The sequence below is a fragment of the Periplaneta americana genome, chromosome 7, assembly GCF_040183065.1.
Source record: "Periplaneta americana isolate PAMFEO1 chromosome 7, P.americana_PAMFEO1_priV1, whole genome shotgun sequence".
NCBI classification, from domain to species: Eukaryota; Metazoa; Arthropoda; class Insecta; order Blattodea; family Blattidae; genus Periplaneta; species Periplaneta americana.
Genome location: NC_091123.1, coordinates 145,852,494 through 145,873,525, shown reverse-complemented (window position 1 = coordinate 145,873,525; position 21,032 = coordinate 145,852,494). Strand labels below are relative to the sequence as shown.

The 21,032-nt window shown below is 37.0% G+C and overlaps 1 protein-coding gene across 2 annotated transcripts in view; it reads left to right on the top strand.

The window, feature by feature from the left end:
* LOC138703526 (fatty acid synthase-like) overlaps positions 1 to 21,032 on the top strand; it is a 75,255-nt gene that overhangs the window by 35,115 nt on the left and 19,108 nt on the right. For both annotated transcript variants that reach the window (XM_069831451.1, XM_069831450.1), the window contains exons 14-23: positions 966 to 1,110; positions 1,190 to 1,306; positions 3,199 to 3,565; positions 7,034 to 7,198; positions 8,343 to 8,503; positions 8,591 to 8,725; positions 12,392 to 12,801; positions 15,597 to 15,782; positions 17,706 to 17,763; positions 19,546 to 19,710. In XM_069831451.1, coding sequence (XP_069687552.1) covers positions 966 to 1,110; positions 1,190 to 1,306; positions 3,199 to 3,565; positions 7,034 to 7,198; positions 8,343 to 8,503; positions 8,591 to 8,725; positions 12,392 to 12,801; positions 15,597 to 15,782; positions 17,706 to 17,763; positions 19,546 to 19,710 — 1,909 coding nt within the window. The remainder of the gene's footprint in view (positions 1 to 965; positions 1,111 to 1,189; positions 1,307 to 3,198; positions 3,566 to 7,033; positions 7,199 to 8,342; positions 8,504 to 8,590; positions 8,726 to 12,391; positions 12,802 to 15,596; positions 15,783 to 17,705; positions 17,764 to 19,545; positions 19,711 to 21,032) is intronic.

The following is a 21,032-nucleotide window of genomic DNA, read 5'->3' as shown; positions in this document are numbered from 1 at the left end:
AAGCAGCTTATTGGTTCTAACATTGAAATTGAGGTGAGTGATTGGAGCAACGACACAAGAAATTGAAAACAATAATACAATTAAATTTCAAAGACCTGCCGAATGTTACTCACGAGGTTGCTCAAAGACCTGCCGAATGTTAAGCATGAGAGCGCGGCGATTATAACAACCAATCTGCCACCTTAAAAAAAAAACTGATTGTGTTGGAAAATTATACATCATCTGATGAAGCTCAACAAAATGCTAGTTTTTCAGTGGGTATGGCACACTGGATTATCTGGTATTGAAGCTGTTGACTGTCTTGTTAAGAAGGAAAGTAACAACTTTAAAACCCCATGTCACTGTTAATCTTTTAACAGATGAAAATACGTAATAATCAATTCAAAATATCAAGATGTAATATTATAGCATTGCCACGAAATTTCAAATAATAAAGGATGGGAGTGTCTCGATGTACAACAAAATATAATATTCCTGTGTGTCCAAGGAAAAATGCAGTTGGATCCTTTCGATTGTTCACAAGGAATGACTGTTTGTCAAATACTTGAACAAAATTGAAATTATTTCTTCACTGCTTGACCATTGTGCAATGTTCAGGAAGAAATGGGTCAAAATCATCTTTAGCAATGTCCATCCCTTAAACCCACTGTGTGTGAGAAATATTGGAGAGCAAGAAAGTTAATAGTTCTATGGCCAAGAACTCAGCATTAGTTAACAACAGCAATATTAGCTGGGAACTAGCACACACAAGCCACGTAGAAGATGAAATACAAATGCGAACAAGCTTGACTTTGTTTAAAAGATGAACCAGCAACAACGCTACTGTGTCACAATTCAGAACGGACCGTGATCTGTTGTTGGCATAGCATCCATGGTAATGTCCTGTGAACATATTCCCCGTGCAATCACAAAGTATTTTTAACCCAAATATAGTGTCGGTACTGACAGCAATGTCCCTATTCCAGAATCTATATGGTGGGAGGGATGCCCCAAGTGTCGAAGCTGTACCCTCCTGTGCAGTTCCCTGTGAGCAATAACACACCGTCTCTCACACCACTCGTGAGCTGGGACCACAGTACAGACTGGCATGTCATGAATGAAGTCACCCAGGTTAGTGCCGGGACATAGGCTGCCATGTAGATGTGTTTCTGCTGTATGTGCCATTCATTGTGTTGATATGTCATTTCAGTTCGACGCCATTACGGGAGAGGCAGACATCACAGTGAGCTTGAGCCATACTGACGATCAAATGTATGCTGGTCATGTGGTACAGGAGCGAATGCTGTACCCCACCTTTGGATATCTAGTAAGATTCGTTGTCGCTTGTTCCCATTGGCATCAGAATTTTAATTTTGAACTATTTGCCTTTTTGTACAGACATAATATAAAGCTATCAAAGCTTCTCTATCTCTGGCTAATAAGCAGGATAGGGATAGATAAAAAAGTTAATTTTTTTCTTCCACCATGTTAATAATGTCAAAACAAGTGCTTATACAAATTTTGGCCACTCAAACGCAATTACGAGGCATCTGTGATGAGATGAGATATGAGATGAGGTGAGGTGAGGGGAGGGATGGGGATGGGATGAGTTCGGCGACATTGCACATTGTGCTACAAAAGAACTTTTGCTCAGCAGGACAAGAAGGAAGTAGATAACAAAACCAGTAACGTCACGAATTCCTGCACGAATGCCCAGGAGAATCTAAAATGTTCATTGCCTGCTTTAATGAAAAACGTGCAAATATGATATTTTGTAAGATGTAACTGTGCAAATGTCTAAAGTTCTATGTTTCATTAAGGTAAGTACACTTTTAAAATTAGTTTATTTTTACTTAAAACTTGATAAATATGATGTGATTAAAAATCCATGTCCCAAAAATATCTGATAAACCGACATTTGTTTTGAGGGTCATATTGGGGCACACTGACCCACTGCTGCAACATAAGTTCTAAGAGAACATTTTCTTTTCAGTAAGCAACTCAGCAAACGTTTGTGTATTGCATTGAGGCTATAGAGCAGCTTGATTACAGATGCCTCAAACTAGGAAGATGCCTGGAGAGGGGAAGTAGTAGAGCTAAAGGAGGGGACCCACCTAGGCTCCGATACCCAGGTATAGTCATATTATCTGAAAAGTTGACCTCTTGACAATGTATTCAAGATGTTCCCTCCCTATGCAGCCTTCTCAACTGTTATTAGAACTGAGCTGTACCGTTCTAGTCCACAGTGCACAGCAGTAGGCGGACAGTGGTAGGGGAGAAGTGCTCTATGCGCCTGCGTGAACGAGACAGCTTGCTAGTTTGAGGCATCTGTACACTCCCAGCATTCAGGGCACCGATGACCTGAACTGATTTTAACTAATGACATTATTATGTCACCGGTGGGCCAATACATGGGAGCATCCAGACATCAAATCCCTCCTTCGCAGGGAATGTGTTAATGCAAATACATATAAACTAAGGAACGAAAAAATTAAGTTTATTAGATAATTTTTTTTTTTTTTTAATCCAATGCCACCAGGTTGTCTTTTCGACATTTCTGGCCTTCTCTCCTGGCCGTGGCTTAGTTGTAACCCACTTCTGAGGTTGGAGCGCCTGGAAGGCGAAGTTACATTACCCCGATGATGTGATAAGATGATTATGATAATGTAGTGCCAGGAGAGGTCTTAAATCTAAACTTAACCTAAATTCCAGACCATGGACGGACACAGGAATAATCCCCTTTAAGGAAAAATTCCTGTGCTCTAACCGGGAATCGAACCCGGGACCTCATGAACTATAGCCAGAAGCTCTGACTATAGACCATGAGGCTGATAAAATCTAAGATGGGAGTTATCGTGTGACAATAATAGGTGCAAGTGATCCCGGGTTTCATTGCAATCAGCAGTAGGTGAATCTCAGCTAATCTTGGGAGGAATGACATCATCACGTCAATAGATGTATCAGTTAGTTACACATATCGAGAGAACAGAGCACCCTAGAAACATGCGATGTTCACTGTTATATTTTTCTAACCAAATCTTTATTATGAGTACCCCATTCATTTTACGTTAAATGGGCCTTTAATATTATTGCTTGAATGGTAGCTTTCAAATACAAAGTTAGAGACAGAGAAGAGATGTCATCTGTGCAGTAACTGATTAAGAGAAACACGTTACCTAGTTTCTCCCTGATGAGTACTCCCCTTATTTGCTTCCATAGAAAATCGTGTGGGAGGCAATAGCCACACTGCGGAGCAGCAAGTGTGCAGACCTGCCTGTCGTGTTCGAGGACATCCGCATCTTGCAGCCACTGGAGATCCCTGAACGAGGTGCGGTGCAGCTGTTTGTGATGGTGCAGCGGGGCAGTGGAGACTTCGAGATCTGCAAGGAACACGTGATGGTAGCCAAGGGCAAGGTCACTGTGCCCGAGAATGTGCAGAAAGAGTTCGTGTCCACCCTGCCCCCATTGGACATGGATGATGGCATCGCACTGGAAAGGGACGAGGTGTACGAGGAGCTAGAGCAGCGTGGATACCAGTACCGTGGTGTCTTCAAAGGCATTCTGAATGCTGCGCTGGGTCGCCAAGGTAAACTATAAGTACTGTTTTGTAGGCTTTGTCCACTTCACTTTTTCGGCATGACAGTGAATATTCTCTGTGGTTTGAAAGGTCTATTAAATAAAGAACTTGGTTGCTCAGTGGCACTAGGGATTGATCAGCCATGGCTCCTAATGAAAGGTTCTGGGAAGGATTCCTATAAAAATTTTTAAAGATTATTTTATAAATAATTGATTAAATGGCGATCTTACTCGTGTTAATTATGTAAGCATGTGCGGCTTACAGCTGTTTCGGTGCTATTCGACACCATCCTCAGAGCCTACTAGATCTCGGCGCTATCTCAACTTCGCTGCCTGTTGTGTGGGTGCGTTCGTGTGATGAAGAGTTGTGTCAAATAGTGTGTGTGTTCTGAAATTGATCTATGTGTTGAGAATTTGACTGGGGTGTGTTTTAGTGTGTCTGTATATTTCATATTGTTCTAGTGTGTTGAGTTTTTGGTTTTTGGGTTGTATGTGTAGATGTGTAGGGTTTCCATGTCTGTATTTATGTTACTGTATGTGTGGTTAGCATTAGTTATGTGTTCGGCATATGTAGATGTATTGTGTCCTCTGGTTATTGCTTTAATGTGTTCTTTGTATCGAGTTTGGAATGATCTGCCTGTCTGTCCAATGTAGAAACTGTAGCAACTATTGCATGTGAGATTTAGTAGACTCTGAGGATGGTGTCGAATAGCACCGAAACAGCTGTAAGCCGCACCATGCTTACATAATTAATACGAGTAAGATCACCATTTAATCAATTATTTATATTCAAGTGTTAAAAGTATTGTACGAAAGATTCAACATGGATTATTTTATGATGGAATTTAGAATTTAAATTTTACTCTGTTCATATGGTAATGACAGTCAACATATTTGGGACTGTTGATATCAGCAGGTTTTTCTTTTTTTTACAAGCTCCAACCATGAATTACCGCTATTTTCTGTGTAACAGAGCTGGAGGACTTGGTTAGAGTGGAGATCTGTTGATTTTCATTGACATGAAGACTCAGATACCTATGTCTAAATACGTCTTACAAATCCCTACAAGATGTCACATCTAATAGCTTACATAAAAAATAAAAGTTCAGAGTGAAAACAAAAAGCTCAGGCTCTGTCTCTCTCATTCGCTCTATAATGGGTAACTGATCTTTCGGAAGAACACTGTGACAAGAATGAGAAGTTTTTATTTGTTAATCAAATGGTATCTTTAAATTTATAAAAAATTGCCCCAGAAGGCACTAGCTTACCATCAAATGAAATATTTCTTATGTAAATAAAAATAATAACAATTACAATTATAATTATATTAATACTAAATTATTAATACAGACACAATAATTAATAATATAGAAATCATAAGATGCGGCATTTAGGCCATCTAGCAACACTTTGGTGCATGATCAACTCCTCTAAATCATATTTACATATTATTAAAATAAAGAAAACTGGTAAATTGTGAAGCCTCTTCATACAGCCGCAATAATAACACATACATCAAGGATGAGAGTAGTCATCCATCTCCTCCCAGTGATGAGCTGTGTAATATAAGTAACTTTAATGTTCTAACTACTTACTTACGAAAATAAATAGGCGAATAAACGAGTAAATAAATATAAACTCCCCAAGGCCCCGAACAATTCACAGCTGATATATTATTATGTGCCCTTTATAGTCTTCCCTAATTTTAAAACTTCGATCCACGACTGTGATTAACTGATTTGCATAATCTTCACTCTGACTTCCCAATCATGTTCTTCAGACTTTCTAATACAGTTCAGTCATGTTTCTGATTTTTGCATTTAAGTTTCTCATCTAGTCTCTGCATATTGTGCACTCATTTGAACACAAGCAGTTTAACAATTAGGCAGTCATGTTCCTCAGCTTCCTAATATTCAGATCTTGGTATTTTTGCAGGCGTATTTCTTATCTAGTATTGCATTTTTTCTCTTTGCATGTCGTGCTCTTATTTGAACACAAATAGCTTAACAAATAAACAGTCATGTTCCTCAAGCTTCTTCAGTTATGTTTTTGTCACCCATTTGAACACAAGTCAACTAGGCAGTTATGTTTCTCACATTTCCTAATATTTAGACATTGTCATTTTTGCAGGTATTTCTCATCTAATAGTACCGGTACTACATCTCTCTCTTTGCATATCGTGCAGTTATTTGCACATAGGCAATTCATCTTATATAAATGTTCAACTAAACAATTTTATTATGGTCTGTATCTGTATAGAGCAACTGCACTCTCTCTTGATATGTTTGCTATAATTTTAAAAAAAATTCTTCTAGACTAGCTTTTGTTCATTTGTGAAATACTGCGTACAGTAGCCCTGATTTTGTTTAACTACCAGTCTTCTGTCATACTCATCCCTCATTACTCCCACAGATATATAATCTGTTATCCCTATTCTGATTATGATTATTCTTCGTCTTTGGTGACTTTCCTATTTTGATTAATTATGTGCTTTTTCCTATTACAGTATGTTGGTGCCAGGAGTGTATTTCAGGCCTGGCGGTGCCATGGTATTATTTTTCGAGGTCAAGTGGCGCCAGAGCAGTTTTCTGATTTTCATATCGTCAAATTTTGCATTTACTAAAAAGTCATATTTAAACTATTTCATAGTGAGGCCTACTCTGCAGACCTAATAACCTCTATATCTAGATTCGAATCCACGTGTTTTCGTCTGACATTCCATAAGTATACCTGCGGAAATGATGGTGGTGATGATGATTATGACGACAATGACAATGACGACAACTGCCACTGGTACTACCGAAATCCCAGAGCCACGACACTTTTTCGTTGTTGCTACTTTGGAATGTCAGAATTGGAATTCTTTGTTTCATGTTTCTTATTTAAAAAAAAAAGAGAGAGAAGGAGAGAGAGAGAGAGAGAGAGAGAGAGAGAGAGAGAGAGAGAGAGAGAAGCTTATGGCATTCTAGAAAAGCAGTGGAGTGAGAGAGAAGTAGATAAGTAGATAGTAATCTCGGGGTTTAAACATTCTATTGTTGTTGTTGTTGCTGTTCTTCTTCTTCTTCTTCTTCTTCTTCTTCTTCTTCTTCTTCTTCTTCTTCTTCTTCTATGGTCAAATCTCTTGTGTAGGATCTTTGGGTATATCAGTAGGCTATTGACTATTGTTGAGTTTCTGTTTTTATTGCCGTGTGTTATGGATGTAGATTTTGCTTTAATGTTTATGATATTGGTGATTAAAACAGTGATGAATCATGGTATGTAAGTTTCCAATCCGGCATTTACTTTTGTGACTGAGGGAAACCGTAAAAAACCCCAGTTAGATTGATGGGCCACAGAGTTTGAACTCGGGACCCCATGAATGAGAGTCTCAAATGTAATCATTAGCCATCTCACTCGGTCATGTTGGTCTTGTATTGAATTTAGTACTAGTTCCTCTACTACTATTTTCATTCAACCATTGAGTGAATTGTTGTGGTAGGCTGCACAGCACGAGTGCAGTGGACAGACAACTTGGTGGCGTTTGGTGAGTCGCTGCTACAGATGGCGATGCTACATTCTATGGAGTACTCGCAGAGCCTACAGCTGCCTGTTGCCCTGCAGAAAGTTATTGTGAACCCTTCAGAGCTCCAGAGCTCAGTGCAAGGTTAGTATTGCTCAGTATAGCTAATTCCCTGACAGTTGTGTACTCGACCTGTATTTTGAAACTCACAGTTCAGTTATCTAAGAGAAAAACTTAATGTTGCTAGTAAATGAATGGTAATTTGCAAGGATATGAGCAATAAACTATCAAACTAATAATAAATTCTTATTCAAGTATACCAGTTTCAGAAGTTTTTGCAGGAGACCTTTCTCAAATTTCTTTGAAATGCACAGACATAAGAAACAACTGTGCAATTAAATAAAAACTTATCGGAGAGGCCGCCAACTTAACAACTACAGATCTTAAATTTGATCTTGTTAATTACTGTACAGAGCAAAAATTTCCTTATTATTAAAAAGTGATTGCAAATATCTTTTTATTACTTAATAAATTTAAAAATATTTTTATTAATTTGTCCTACAGAATAATATCTGTAATATTGACAATTAATATTTGAGGAGAAAAATTGTCAATATTACAGATATTATTCTGTAGGACAAATTAATAAAAATATCTTTAATATTCTCATAGCTAGCAGTGCATATTTCTGTACAGATTACTGTGCACTTAACTGCGGAATCCCGGCCAAATAAGTCACTCAGCTGAGTGCGCCCCTTGTATAATGGCAGTTGACTTGGACAAAAAACGTCAACATATACGCCTACTTGTAGTCAAGCCAAAAGGGAAATATTCAAGGAGGAGGGTTCGGTCTGGTGCTGTGAATTGAATTCAGTGTAGCTCAGTGGTAAGAGCGCTTGGTATGTAGAACCAAGGACCCGGGTTCGATATCCGGCAACGGAGCGAATTTTTCTCCTCAAATATTAATTAATAAATTTAGTTATTTATTTGTTATTGATTCACTTTATAATGCTTAGTATTTAAATATAATGAAAATCTAAACACTTTAAAACTTCAAAAACTTCACAGTTTAAAATTTGTTAATAAGGTATGTATTATCTTTTTTAACTTCTTTTTAACACTGTGACGTTATTAAAGTTTTTAGATTTTAATAAATATTTAGTTATTTACACGTTGACAGATGTTTATATGTTTATGTTCCTTATTCTGATCTGAGAAATCTGGCAACACTGAATACGCAGTACAGTTTGAGTGGATCATTGGCTCCATGAGTTCCATGCTGTTATAGGGGTGGATGCAGTGTACAACCATGTGGCAGGGGTCTTGCACTGCGGTGGGTTAGAGCTGCACAAGGTGCGTCTGGCAAATCCAGAGCAACTGCCCTCCTGTCAGTCCAACTTCACTCTGAAAACAGTCAAGTTTATCTGTCATATGAATCCAAAACTTCAGGTGAGCGAGCAGTTTGTGCTGTAGTTGTGTATTCACACAGACAAGTCTATGAAACTGTTGTCAGTCTCATTGCTGTGGTGTGTGCAGAGTGTTCAGCAGTTCCTGCAAATGTGCATGCAGCTGGTGATAGAGAACAGCGTGGGGAAGAACAGCATCTCTATTGTAAAGCTGTCTGATGGCCTTGACTCGGCCCTCGAAGCACTACTGCCCCACTACCCTCAGGTAAGTAGGCCTAGTTGTCTGTGGGAACCTCCCCATTCCCCCAGATTCCAGGTTGTCCGCCATTTCCGAATTTATAATTCGCGCAGCTGAGTCTACCAGCTGATCTTGATTGGTTAAAATTTAAACTGTCTGAATTTTCAGTATTGATTGTTACAGTTAAGAAGTTAGGTGTGCTATAACAATTTTTGTTTACTAAAATACAGTAGTTGTAGCATGTACAATACATAAATATTTCAGTGTATGATGGCAAAAGAACGGACACTTTACTTTTCTTAAAAAGAAAAGCCGTATAGAGGAGTCAATGGAAAGTGTGTCTGATGTATTTAATGAAGAAAATTCTGAATTGGCTTTAAGTGAAAGCGAAATCTGTGAACCGGTAATTCCATCTGTGTTACCTTCACCTAATGCTGTTAGTGGTGAGTCTATGAAGTAAATGGTTGGACCAGGGGCGGTTTTTCGGGTGAAGTTCGTGAAGCGGTACTTCACCTGTTTACTAAGTGCAACTTCACTTATTACAAGTATTTTAATATTTCATTTTATTTCACTTCATTTTTGTCTTTTACGTTCTGCGTTGTGATATGTTCTGCACTTAGGTATTCTGCATTATGGAACACTAGTCCCATTGTCACAATGGTTGGCGCAGAGTGGAGAAGGGTGACAATTGCAGCTATATCCCTCTTTCAGAGGTAGAGCTTCTCAAGTTGCGGATTTGTTTACAGGTAACGATGGCAACGAACCCTTGTAAGATTTCTGTAGAACCTGTCTGCAAGGGTACTTGAATCACTGACAAAACATTTCTCTTGTAGCTGCAAACACATTATAACCTTTTGGCTTGGCTCTTTTGAAAGGAAAATAATGGCACGCGAATACAATGAGATAAAATTCCTTGTCTTTCACAGTGTTCACACTTCTTTGTACCTGTTAATTTCAGTTTGTGAGACGTGTGAATAGAGTGACTCTGTTATGTCTTGTTGCTAAAACGATATATTAGAAGATTAAGTTAACTAAGCAGTTATTTATTTCTAGTGATAGTTTTATAGTTATTTTTAAAAGTGGTAACTCAAATATTTTTATTAACAACGAGGAATGTATCCTATAAACGATATAGCGTGTAGCATGTTAGACACTATTTTCGTGTTGGACTGAAGGTGAAGAAAGAGATGTATTGTTAGCGGGGAAACCACCGGCGTGACTCAGTCAGTTAAGGCGCTTGCCTGCCGGTCTGAAGTTGCGCTCGGGCGTGGGTTCGATCCCCGCTTGGGCTGATTACCTGGTTGGATTTTTTTCGAGGTTTTCCCCAACTGTAAGGTGAATGTCAGGTAATCTGTGGCAAATCCTCGGCCTCATCTCGCTATCACCAATCTCATCGACGCTAAATAACCTCGTAGTTGAAACAGCGTCGTTAAATAACCGACTAAAATAAAAAAAAAAATTGTTAGAGGGGAAACCAACACTAATTATTAATATATCGGCAAAAAAATTGAAAAGGAAAGGTGCAAGATCTTATAACAAACATTTTAAAAGTGCGTGGTACAGTGAATATCAGTGGCTGTGCGGTAGTTCTTATTTGAAAAAATTGTTTTGTTGGTCCTGATTGTTAGTTGAAATAAAAAAATCGGCATGGAACTCGAATGGATTTTGTGAAAACAGATGAAGTTTTTTCAGTTTTTTTTTTTGAAAAGGCTAAAGAAAGGGGTGAATTTTCAGGGCAGAAATATGTTAACCTGTCAGAAGGTGAACTTTTTCAGAAGTACAAACAATTATTTTTGAAATACGTGACATCATTTTTATGCAAGTTAACACTAGATATCAAGACATTCAACAGCTTCAGTTTTGCTCTTTTGCCAATACTTCAAAATTTCTTCAGTATTCAAATATTTGTCCTTTTAATGCTCTTGCCACTCTACAAAAGACTTTCCCAAATTTGTTCAAAGTAAGTCGTTTGAAAACAGAACTAGAGCTTCTCTATGCAGATCATGAGTACTGGTACCAGAATATTTCCCCTGATACAAGCACTAAAACCTGTAAGGTAAAACAAAGACTTATTGAAGAAACCTATAGGCTCTTTTCCCTTATTGTGACATTACCGCCAACAAGCGTTTCAGTGGAGCGAAGTTTTTCTGCACTCAACTGCATAAAGACAAATCTTCGCAATTCAATGGCACAAGGAAGATTATCATCATTGGCGTGCATCTCCATTCACAAGGACTTGCTACATGATCTAATTGAGAAGCAGCCATTTCATGACGACATCAGTGACAATTCTCCTTCCGTAGAGACAGACGAATCAGCTTAATCTGCAACAGATAGGTAAATCATACATCATGTTACTTAATAAAAGAGCTTCACCAACTTTTGAGGTTGCGAGCCGCCACTGGGTTGGACGTGAAGTCAAATATAAAGAACAATGGGAAACTAAATATGATTGGTTGTATTTCGATCGTACTTGAAGTGATGCATTTTGTTAATTGTGTGAAATGCATTTAGATCTCGACGCTCTTCAATAACAGATGGGGTATTCAAATCAGCGTCCTTTAAGAACCTTAGAAAAACTACTGGAAGGCGCATTCATCTAATTTAGTATTTAATTACTAATTGTACTAAATTTACCATTCATATTCACCACGTTTTAAACATTTTTAAGTTAATACCTCCTGTATTAATATTTAGCACGGGAATTTTACTTGAAGCAAGTAAAGAGATAGGTTTGGAAGTAAATCCCAAAAAGACAAAGTATACGAAATGGAAATATAAAAATTGGAAATTTATCATTTGAAGAGGTGGAACAATTCAAATATCTTGGAGCAACAGTAACAAATATAAATGATACTCGGGAGGAAATTAAATGCAGAATAAATATGGGAAATGTCTGCTATTATTCGGCTGAGAAGCTTTTGTCACCCAGTTTGTTCTCAAAAAAGCTGAAAGTTAGAATCTATAAAACAGTTATTTTACCGATTGTTGTGTATGGTTGTGAAACTTGGACTCTCACTTTGACAGAGGAACAGAGGTTAAGGGTGTTTGAGAATAAGGTGCTTAGGAAAATATTTGGGGCTAAGAGGGATGAAGTTACAGGAGAATGGAGAAAGTTACACAACGCAGAACTGCACGTGTTGTATTCTTCACCTGACATAATTACAAACATTAAATCCAGACGTTTGAGATGAGCACAGCATGTAGCGTGTATGGGAGAATCCAGAAATGCACATATAGTGTTAGTTGGGAGGCCAGAGGGAAAAAGGCCTTTGGGGAGGCCGAGACGTAGATGGAAGGATAATATTAAAATGGGTTTGAGGGAGGTGGGATATGATGGTAGAGACTGGATTAATCTTGCTCAGGATAGGAACTGATGGCGGGCTTATGTGAGGGCGGCAATGAACCTCCGGGTTCTCTAAAAGCCATTTGTAAGTAAGTATTAATATGTAGCAGAATTTAAAACAAATATAAAGTAGTGAAAGCTCTATTTCTTAAATTAAATCAATTTTTCTGTGTTCCCTTTTACATAGACTGCCTTTGTTGTTGTTAGGTAAGATCTGAATTATTGTTTCTTTTGCTGTCGGCCCCACCACCTTGGTATAAAATAAATCTCTCCAGGGGAGGTAAGTGTTGCGTCACGCACTGATTGCTGTTACCATAGCTCTTGCACTGTCTTATTGCTGCCTGCAGGTCAGCCTGAAGACAACTCACAACCTATCAGAGGGACATGCTTCGCTCGTGGTGGTGACCGACAAAGCTGCACTACAAGAAGGATGCACACTTGTGCACCAGGGCTTCCTGCTGCTCAGTATGGGTGATGGAGAAGTGTGGCCGCTCAGTACTGATCTCGTGACCGTAGCAGAGCAGAAGTTTGGAAATAGGAAGCTTGCACTGCTGAGGAAGGCATACCAACTCAGTGAGCAGAGAGTGTGTGTGCTGACACTGGGAGAGGAGGCATCCTCATGGTTAGCACAGGTGCAGGCGGCAGCACCATGTGAGCGCCTGTATGCTGTGGTGCTGCAGAGCAGTGCACACACCAGCAGCTCACTGTGCACATTCTTAAAACAGCTGGCGGAACACCCTCAGCTGGCACATGTCAGGTGAGGACACTAGAGCCCAGACTTTTTTAATACAGGTGTAAAAGAATTTCATGAAATATTTTATCCTGATTTCGGTCTTTAAGATGGTTTGATTTCGGTGAATATTTCGTAAAAAACAAACAAACAATGTCGTGCATATTTCGCACCCTAAAGAAACTTAGAAAATAAAATAATAACTTTTCTAAAATCATTATTGAAACAATCCCTTTGAAACTAAAGAAAATTATTTGCATCATTAATTAAGTTCATAATTCAATTTCATTCGGCTGTGAGAAGGTGATGGCACTGATCACACGAGGGCAGTTGTTGTGAGAAACAGAAATGATCATTATCTGCTTATGCTGCTCCCTGAAAGTAGTCCCGGAATCTATGTGTATATTGTTGCCAGATACCAAACGTATGCAGGGTGCAAATTAAGATTTCTGATGAGGGGGGGATAAAATTCTAGATAAAGAATACCATACATAAAATTATTATTATCCTCATTCAATATGGCTCAACGCTTGGTCGCACTGAGTTGTTTGTCTTGCATCTTGATTGTAATAATAATAATAATAATAATAATAATAATAATAATAATAATAATAATAATAATAATAATTATAATAATAATTATTATTATTATTAATTAGGAACATTAAATCCAGACGTTTGAGATGGACAGGGCATGTAGCACGTATGGGCGAATCCAGAAATGCATATAGAGTGTTAGTTGGGAGACCGGAGAGAAAAAGACCTTTGGGGAGGCCGAGACGTAGATGGGAGGATAATATTGAAATAGATTTGAGGGAGGTGGGATATGATGATAGAGACTGGATTAATCTTGCACAGGATAGGGACCGATGGCGGGCTTATGTGAGGGCGGCAATGAACCTTCGGGTTCCTTAAAAGTCATTTGTAAGGAAGTATTATTATTATTATTGTATCCATGAGCAGGCTTAAGATAAGATGTGTAATTCCTAAGTTATTGATTGTTGTCAGCTCACCGGTGATGATAATACATCAATATTATTTTCTTTGCTTACTTTATACTGTACTTTACAAAGCATACATGTATTAAAACAATTATATTTTGTGAGGGGGGGATAGAGGTTATCCCTGGCAGGGATGTTAATATGAATTTATGAAGGGGGGATAACTTTCCAACAGGGGGAAATCCCCCCCATCCCCCGTTAATTCGCACCCTGCATCAAATATGTAGAAATGTTCATGTATATTTTGTAACGAAGAAAATTTTCACTTTTTATTTGGAAGAAACAGTCTGTTTTCGTGCGAATTTTCCATGCATCCTGTTTTTTTTTTTGTTTATATCAGAAATTCTATTGTATTTGGTTATTATTTCCTAAGCATGCCTAGCACTTAATGGTTTAGCTTATTGTAGATATGTTACAAATGTAGTGCACAAACGTCATTGTGTATGTTTATGACTACTTCACGAGCTACAGTGTTGAAATATATTAAATAATGAGTGATAATGTAGAGCAGAGAAGTGAACCTACTGTAGACTATTATTAGTTAATACTCATATGGTGCTTTTATGTCATTTGCACTTTCCTCCCAAATTTTAGAAACCACATTATTTTCTGGGGTTGTACAGAATGGGTCCTTCCTGTACTAAAACAACTAATTTATCCGCATAAAGCTCCATTATAAATAATGTACATCACACAATAATAGTATCTGTAGATAGTGGGAGTGTGCAATCGTCAACATACCCACTCATGCACACGCAGTATGCTGCAGCCATCAGACTGTTTGCTCACGACCAAGTCCAAGCAGTCATCCAATGTTGTCTCTTCGTGTTTGCTCGCGATCATCTTGTCACGTCTGATTCTGTGTGCATCACATTATAAAAAATCAATGGGAATCAAGTACCAACAAACAAAATGTTGTGTTGCACTGCATCTGATTCTGTGTGCATCTGATCTAAATGTTGAAGAACTGGTTTTGGTGTTTCTTAATGTTGTGATATTATCTTCGTAGAAACAACTTTCAACTATATTAAAATTATATTTCAAACGAAAATTAGACAAAATGAGATTTATGTAAAATTGATGGATGGCTGAGATTGCATTATAAAATGGTTCAGTTCCATTTAAAACTGGATGTATGTCCACCATAACTATCAGTTAATAGATGTTATTGATTTTGAATTTGCAAAAAAAAATTAAAAAAAAATGCTCTACTTCAATAGTTAATCGCTGAATTAAATACCAAAAATCGCCAATTTTACCGTAACTGAAATACCGGTATTAGTGTTAAAATAGATTTCCAAAATATTTTACACAGATGACTATTTCCTTCTAAATACAGTACCCTATTACAGTAATTTGCTTTTCATAGTTTCGTAGGGGCTATTAGCTATTTTAATTTCAAAGAATGATGTTAAAAATTATATGAACAGTCAATTTTTATATACATATATTCATATCATAAACTGTTGTTGAATATGACTACAAAGTCATTTAAATATGCGCTCCTGCATATATGACTTATATGTCTAAAATGTAGGTAATAGATCATGATGATACAAAAGGAGGAGAGTTCGGCCAGCACCATGGATTGTGTCCCAGCATAGCTCAGTTGGAAAGAGCGCTCAGTGCACAGAGCTGAGAGGTCCCGGGTTCTATTACCAGTGCCGGAACGAATTTTTCTCAAATTAATAAGTCAGTTTTTACTGTCATGTTGATACTTCTGAAGGTAAACTGTGTTCATGGCGACAGTAAAAAATGATAATCGAAGCTGCTTCTCCACTGAATATCGAAGATAATATTTTAATTCGACTGCACTTGTAGGTGCGTGTTTGTGGAAGATGGTTCCGCTCCTGCATTCTCTTTGCACAACAGCCCATACCTGAAGCGTTTGTGCCTGGACTTGGTAACCAACATCTTCAAGAATGGGGTGTGGGGATCGTACCACAATATTCCCATCACAACAGAGGACGAGCACACGACTGATCCAGAGAAACTTCCATTTGACAGGTTGGTTTACTTCTCATTTATCACGCTGCTTAGTTTTCTTTTGCTGAGTTTAATTTCCAGAAGTTTCCCATTACAGAGTGCTTGCTTAGCAGAAAACTAAAGAAACAACAGAACAAAATTTGGAGGCATAATAATGAAGATGAACATAATAATAATAATAATAATAATAATAATAATAATAATAATAATAATAATAATAATAATAATAATAATAATAGACCACCTCTGTGGTGTAGGGGTCAGCTTGCTGGTCTCTTACGCAGAGGTCCAAGGTTCGATTCCCAGTCGGATTGAATTTCCTGGTTGAGGTTTTTCAGGGTTTTCCCTCAACCATAAGGCAAATGCCAGGAAATTCGGGCCACAACATCCCTGAATATCACCGGCCTCATTCATCACCGAAATCATGTACATAACAAATCAGTAATACATATACAGTCGCCATCTAGTTCACAACAATAGAACCAGTCTCAACAATAGTACACAGGCCTTTGGATTTCACACAAAAGATTAACTCGCGATATGACCAAAGATATTTAAGCAAGTATAAATAACAGCGAGAAAAAAAAATAAAATAACATATATATGCTTCTAATTTAAAGGCCAGCTAAAGTTAAAGTTAGTATTGAACAGTCACATAATGAATGTGTTATTTTATCTGTTTTTGTACTTATTTGTCCAACTTTTAACATTCAATCAAGCAGCTTCAAACTCTGTGACGATTTCCTTATCATAATTTTGAACTGATGAAATTAAAACAGAATGATTTATAAAAACACAGGTTAGTAACATAGATTGTATGCGGCAGCTAAGAGGAAGGCAGAAAATAGGAAAGATTGGAGAATGCTGGGTTTGCAGTAAAAGCCCTTACTTTTGGCAGAATACTATGAATGAATGAGTAAATATGGGACTGCACACTCTTACATTACACGATTTTGATGGCACATTAGACTCAGAATAACGTCTCTGAAACTTGCGAGTGTATGTATCATATGATTTACTTTATATGATATAAGTTTTAACGATAGAATATTTAATAATTTTATAGCTAAGAAATATACCAGCTGAGAAGTCCGTTAAAACAAAGAAACTGCTCCGTTTCCTATTAGAAATGAAAGTGCATCAATGGTATAGTTCTGATATGGCGAATTGTGCTCCTCGTCATCCCAGGTTGCACTCTGATGTGGGTTCGAATCCTATGTGGTCTGATACCTGGTGTGATTTTTTTTTTTCAGAAATTTTCTCAGCAATGTTATTGTAAGATGAATGCTAGATAATCTAATGACGAATTCTAGGGCTCGTCTCGCCAAAATATCATCACGCAATTACAAATTTCACCAATGCTAGTTAACTTCGTAGGTGATAGACCATTGTTAAATAATCAATATAAAAGATTGAAAATATTCAGTTCCTTCCTTATATCACTGTGCCTTTTTTATCCATACTAATATAGCCTATGAGGGGTCTCAAGAACTTCATCTCAGATGATTTACTTTTCCTTTTTCACTTCTTTTTAAGGCCAACTCTCGCATCCATACATCAACAATGGCACCACTATCATTTTATACCAGTAAAAGTTTCATCAGAGTACTTCTTATCGCTTTTTATATGAATGTTCATCTTATAGTGCCACATATGTTTTTAATTAATAAGTTTATTGCTTAAGTGCTCTGTTAGGCAGTAGGATGTTAGTACAGTTGCTTATTTATGATATTTCAAATTCAGTGCACACGAACCAAAGGCTAACTCTGGCATTGTAAATGTATTAACATCTCAATTTCAGTAAGTATGTTGACTACTAACAGTATTTCTTCTAAGTCAATAGTCCGTAGTTTTCGTTATCCCGACATCATATGCAGTTTCATATTCTTTCAAACGGAAAGGAAATGTTAATCTGTGCATACACCAATATTTTGTTTGTTGCAGTATTGATGGTGTGGAAGTTCAGTACTTGGGACTCAACCTCAAGCATGCTGATACTGAGGTAAGTTCATAACAAGGCAATGCCATATTCATTATTTCCTGTTGACTTTGCATATTTTTTTAATAACATTTGAATTAATTGTTTTTATGTACTGGGTTGATGCAAAAGTTTGTAGCATTTTTTCGCTGTGACAAAAGTTTTCATTTGTGATGAATAGAAGACATAAATTAATGAATAAAATATTCTCGCACATTATCTATGACTCTGCCAATGCTGGGGTCGTTTTCAATTCCATGTCTGAAGAAATCTGCTGGTTTGGCGTTAAAGAAGTCGTCAAGCCAAATTTGTAAAGTATCTTCATTATCAAAAGAGTTCCCTTGAAGATTGTTACCGGTATACAGAGAACAGAAAAGGTGGAAATCTGAGGATGCAAGATCGGGAGAATATGGGGAATGTGGAATCACTCCCCAACCAAGCTTCTGGGTAGCTGCTTTCGTCATGTTGGTGGAGTGCGGGCGTGCATTATTATGTTGCTGCAGTATTTGATGTAGTCTTCGCGGTCATTTTTCTTCAAGGTGTCTGAGTTGTTGGCAATAAATGTCAGCAATGATTACATTGCTATGGCTTAATAAAAAATCAATCAATCAATCAATCCTGCCAGAAGAATAACATCATCTTCTGTGGATGGACACTATTTTTTTTACGGGATGTTGTGTGTTGAAACGACAGAACTATTTTCTTGCAGCGCTTTCTTCGATGGTATTCTCCCTGTACACGGCACAAATGTTTCGAGCCGCCTCTTCTGCCTTTGCTCCTCTATTAAACGCAAACAGAATAATAAGTCGGAAGTGTTCGTTTTTTACCACTGACACTTCACCTTCTTTAGCCCACGAATAGCACAAAGTTTCTTCAAATCTGTAAACTTCAAGGCATATTTACAAGCACAACACTCCAAATAACAAATTATAAACAATCTCCTAACAATGCAGTGTTGTGATGACGAAATAAAAACCCTACAAACTTAGGCATCAACCTAATATAAATTACAGTGCAATATATAGAACAAATAGGCTCATCGTAATAATCTTACTGATTTTAATATCATACTGCTGTATATTGTTTCAGTGCAGAATACACGATTCTGTAGGGGAAGTCTCCTTACCAAAATTCTGAATGTCTGAAAGTCTGAATGTGAGACAAGGAGGCCTGGGTTCAAATCTCGGTTGGGATTTTTTCCTTGGTTTTTCCTCAACCAACTGAAGCAGAATTGCTGGGTAACTTTCGGCATTGGACCTCGGATTCATTTCTCCATCATTTATTCAAATATCTCGACACTAACACAGTTGTCTGTACTAAAGCACTCATGGACAAGACAAACGTCAATTGGCAGGACACCACTCATTTGTTCTTTTTGTAATATTTTAAAAGGAATGTTGTGACTTCTCTTCATACAAATCTGGTGACATTCTATATTAAGATTGCATATAATTCTGTGGCATATTGGAAACAAAATGTTAACAATGCCGAATTGATTCGAGAAATAAATGTTGATAATGAACTGAAATGAGCAGGTTCAGTAACATTACCTGTACTAAAATATGAACCCTTTCTGCGTCAAACAATTCTGCTTAACGGAAAATTTATATTTAGATCTTTGATAAGATCTGAACCATCAAATACAAGTTCAGGTAAAATGATTATAAGTACATCAAGAGTAGCCTGAATGTAAATTTACAAACTCAGGAGTATCGCGAATCTAAAGATAACAAAGAGTTGCATTTGGTTTGAGGTTATTCGAAAGTGTACCTTTATCAATAATGACGTAAGATGTTATTTTTGCAGGGTGAGGGCAGTGTGGAGATAGTGGAGTTCGCTGGAAGGACATCAGAGGGCCAGCAGATAATGGGCATTGCTCGTGATGCCACCAAAGAGCAGTACCTTGTGTGGCACGTGCCCCCTGGCTGGAGTCTAGAGGCTGCCGCCACTGTCCCACTGGCCTATGCCGCAGTAAGTGACGAGTTGGCATATTTCTGCGTTTTAATAAATTTATATTTCAAATTTTTTAGATAAATTTTTATGGTATTTATTTTTAGCTTTCGTCCTTTCTTCTGTTGCCTATTCACTCGGAATCAAACCAAGAGTTTTTAGCTGAACAAGTAACTTAAAAAATTTCAGCAGATTTTTCTTTTTGAGATTTAATAATTTTTCATTTATATCACAATCATTGTTAGTGGTAACTGCTGTGCTAGCTTCTTCTACAGCACATTGAATTAATTTTAACTCTTCTATAAATTGGCTATTTATTTCAGCATCTTCCAATCTATGAATAAAAAAAAATTAGATATTTTATTTTACTTACTTTATTTATTTTCTTATTGAGAGTGATATTTTAAATTTTATTTTGACTATATAATGATCCGAGTCACAGTCAGCTCCTCTGAAACTTCGTACATTTTGTATACATTTATGGTGATGTTTATCAATTAAAGCAAGCTCAATTAGATTTTAGTAGTACTGTCTCATCATATCCATGTTTCCTTTAATTATAGGATTTTGAGAGATAGCAAAATGAATTAAGTTTAAATCACTGTCATTGCTTCCCTGGTGTGAGCCTATTAGAGGCTTACAGTGGTTATCCTGACCAATTTTTTCATTAAAATCTCCTAATATTATTTTGACTACTCTTTTTGAGAAATTATCAATTAGATTTTCAAGGTCAGTATAGAAATCTTCTTCAGTATCATCTGATTTTTCTTTAGATGGCACACGACAATTAATAACAATAGTGTTAATGTATTTACATTCAATTTTAATATAATGTAATATGCTATTCTTGATATAAGCCAATATTCTGTTATTAATTTGAAATGCAGTATCAAATTGATGCCCATCTATGTTATTTCTACCATAAAAAATTATGTGATTGTACTTTGTCATACTTCCTTTGCCTAACTCTCTTGTTTTTTTTCCATACCAACTAAATCCAACACATAAGACAACATCGTATTCATCATCATACACAATCTCACTATCACGCTTGTGGAATACCCTACCCAGTGACATCAGAGACTGTCGGAATTTAGCAGTGTTCAAAAACAAACTTATTAAGGATTTTCTTACTGCCTAGAGTAGGTTTAATTTTTACTTAATTAATTAAAAAATGTCTTTGTTCTTAAATTCTACAATAAACCATCTAGCCTTTATTAATCAGTTAATCTTTTAGTACTTTGATTTTTATTGTATTTGTAAATTCAATATTAATTGTAATTGTATTCTTAATATTGTAGTTGTAATCCCCTGGTAGAGGGGAAGAGAAGGCCTGATGGCCT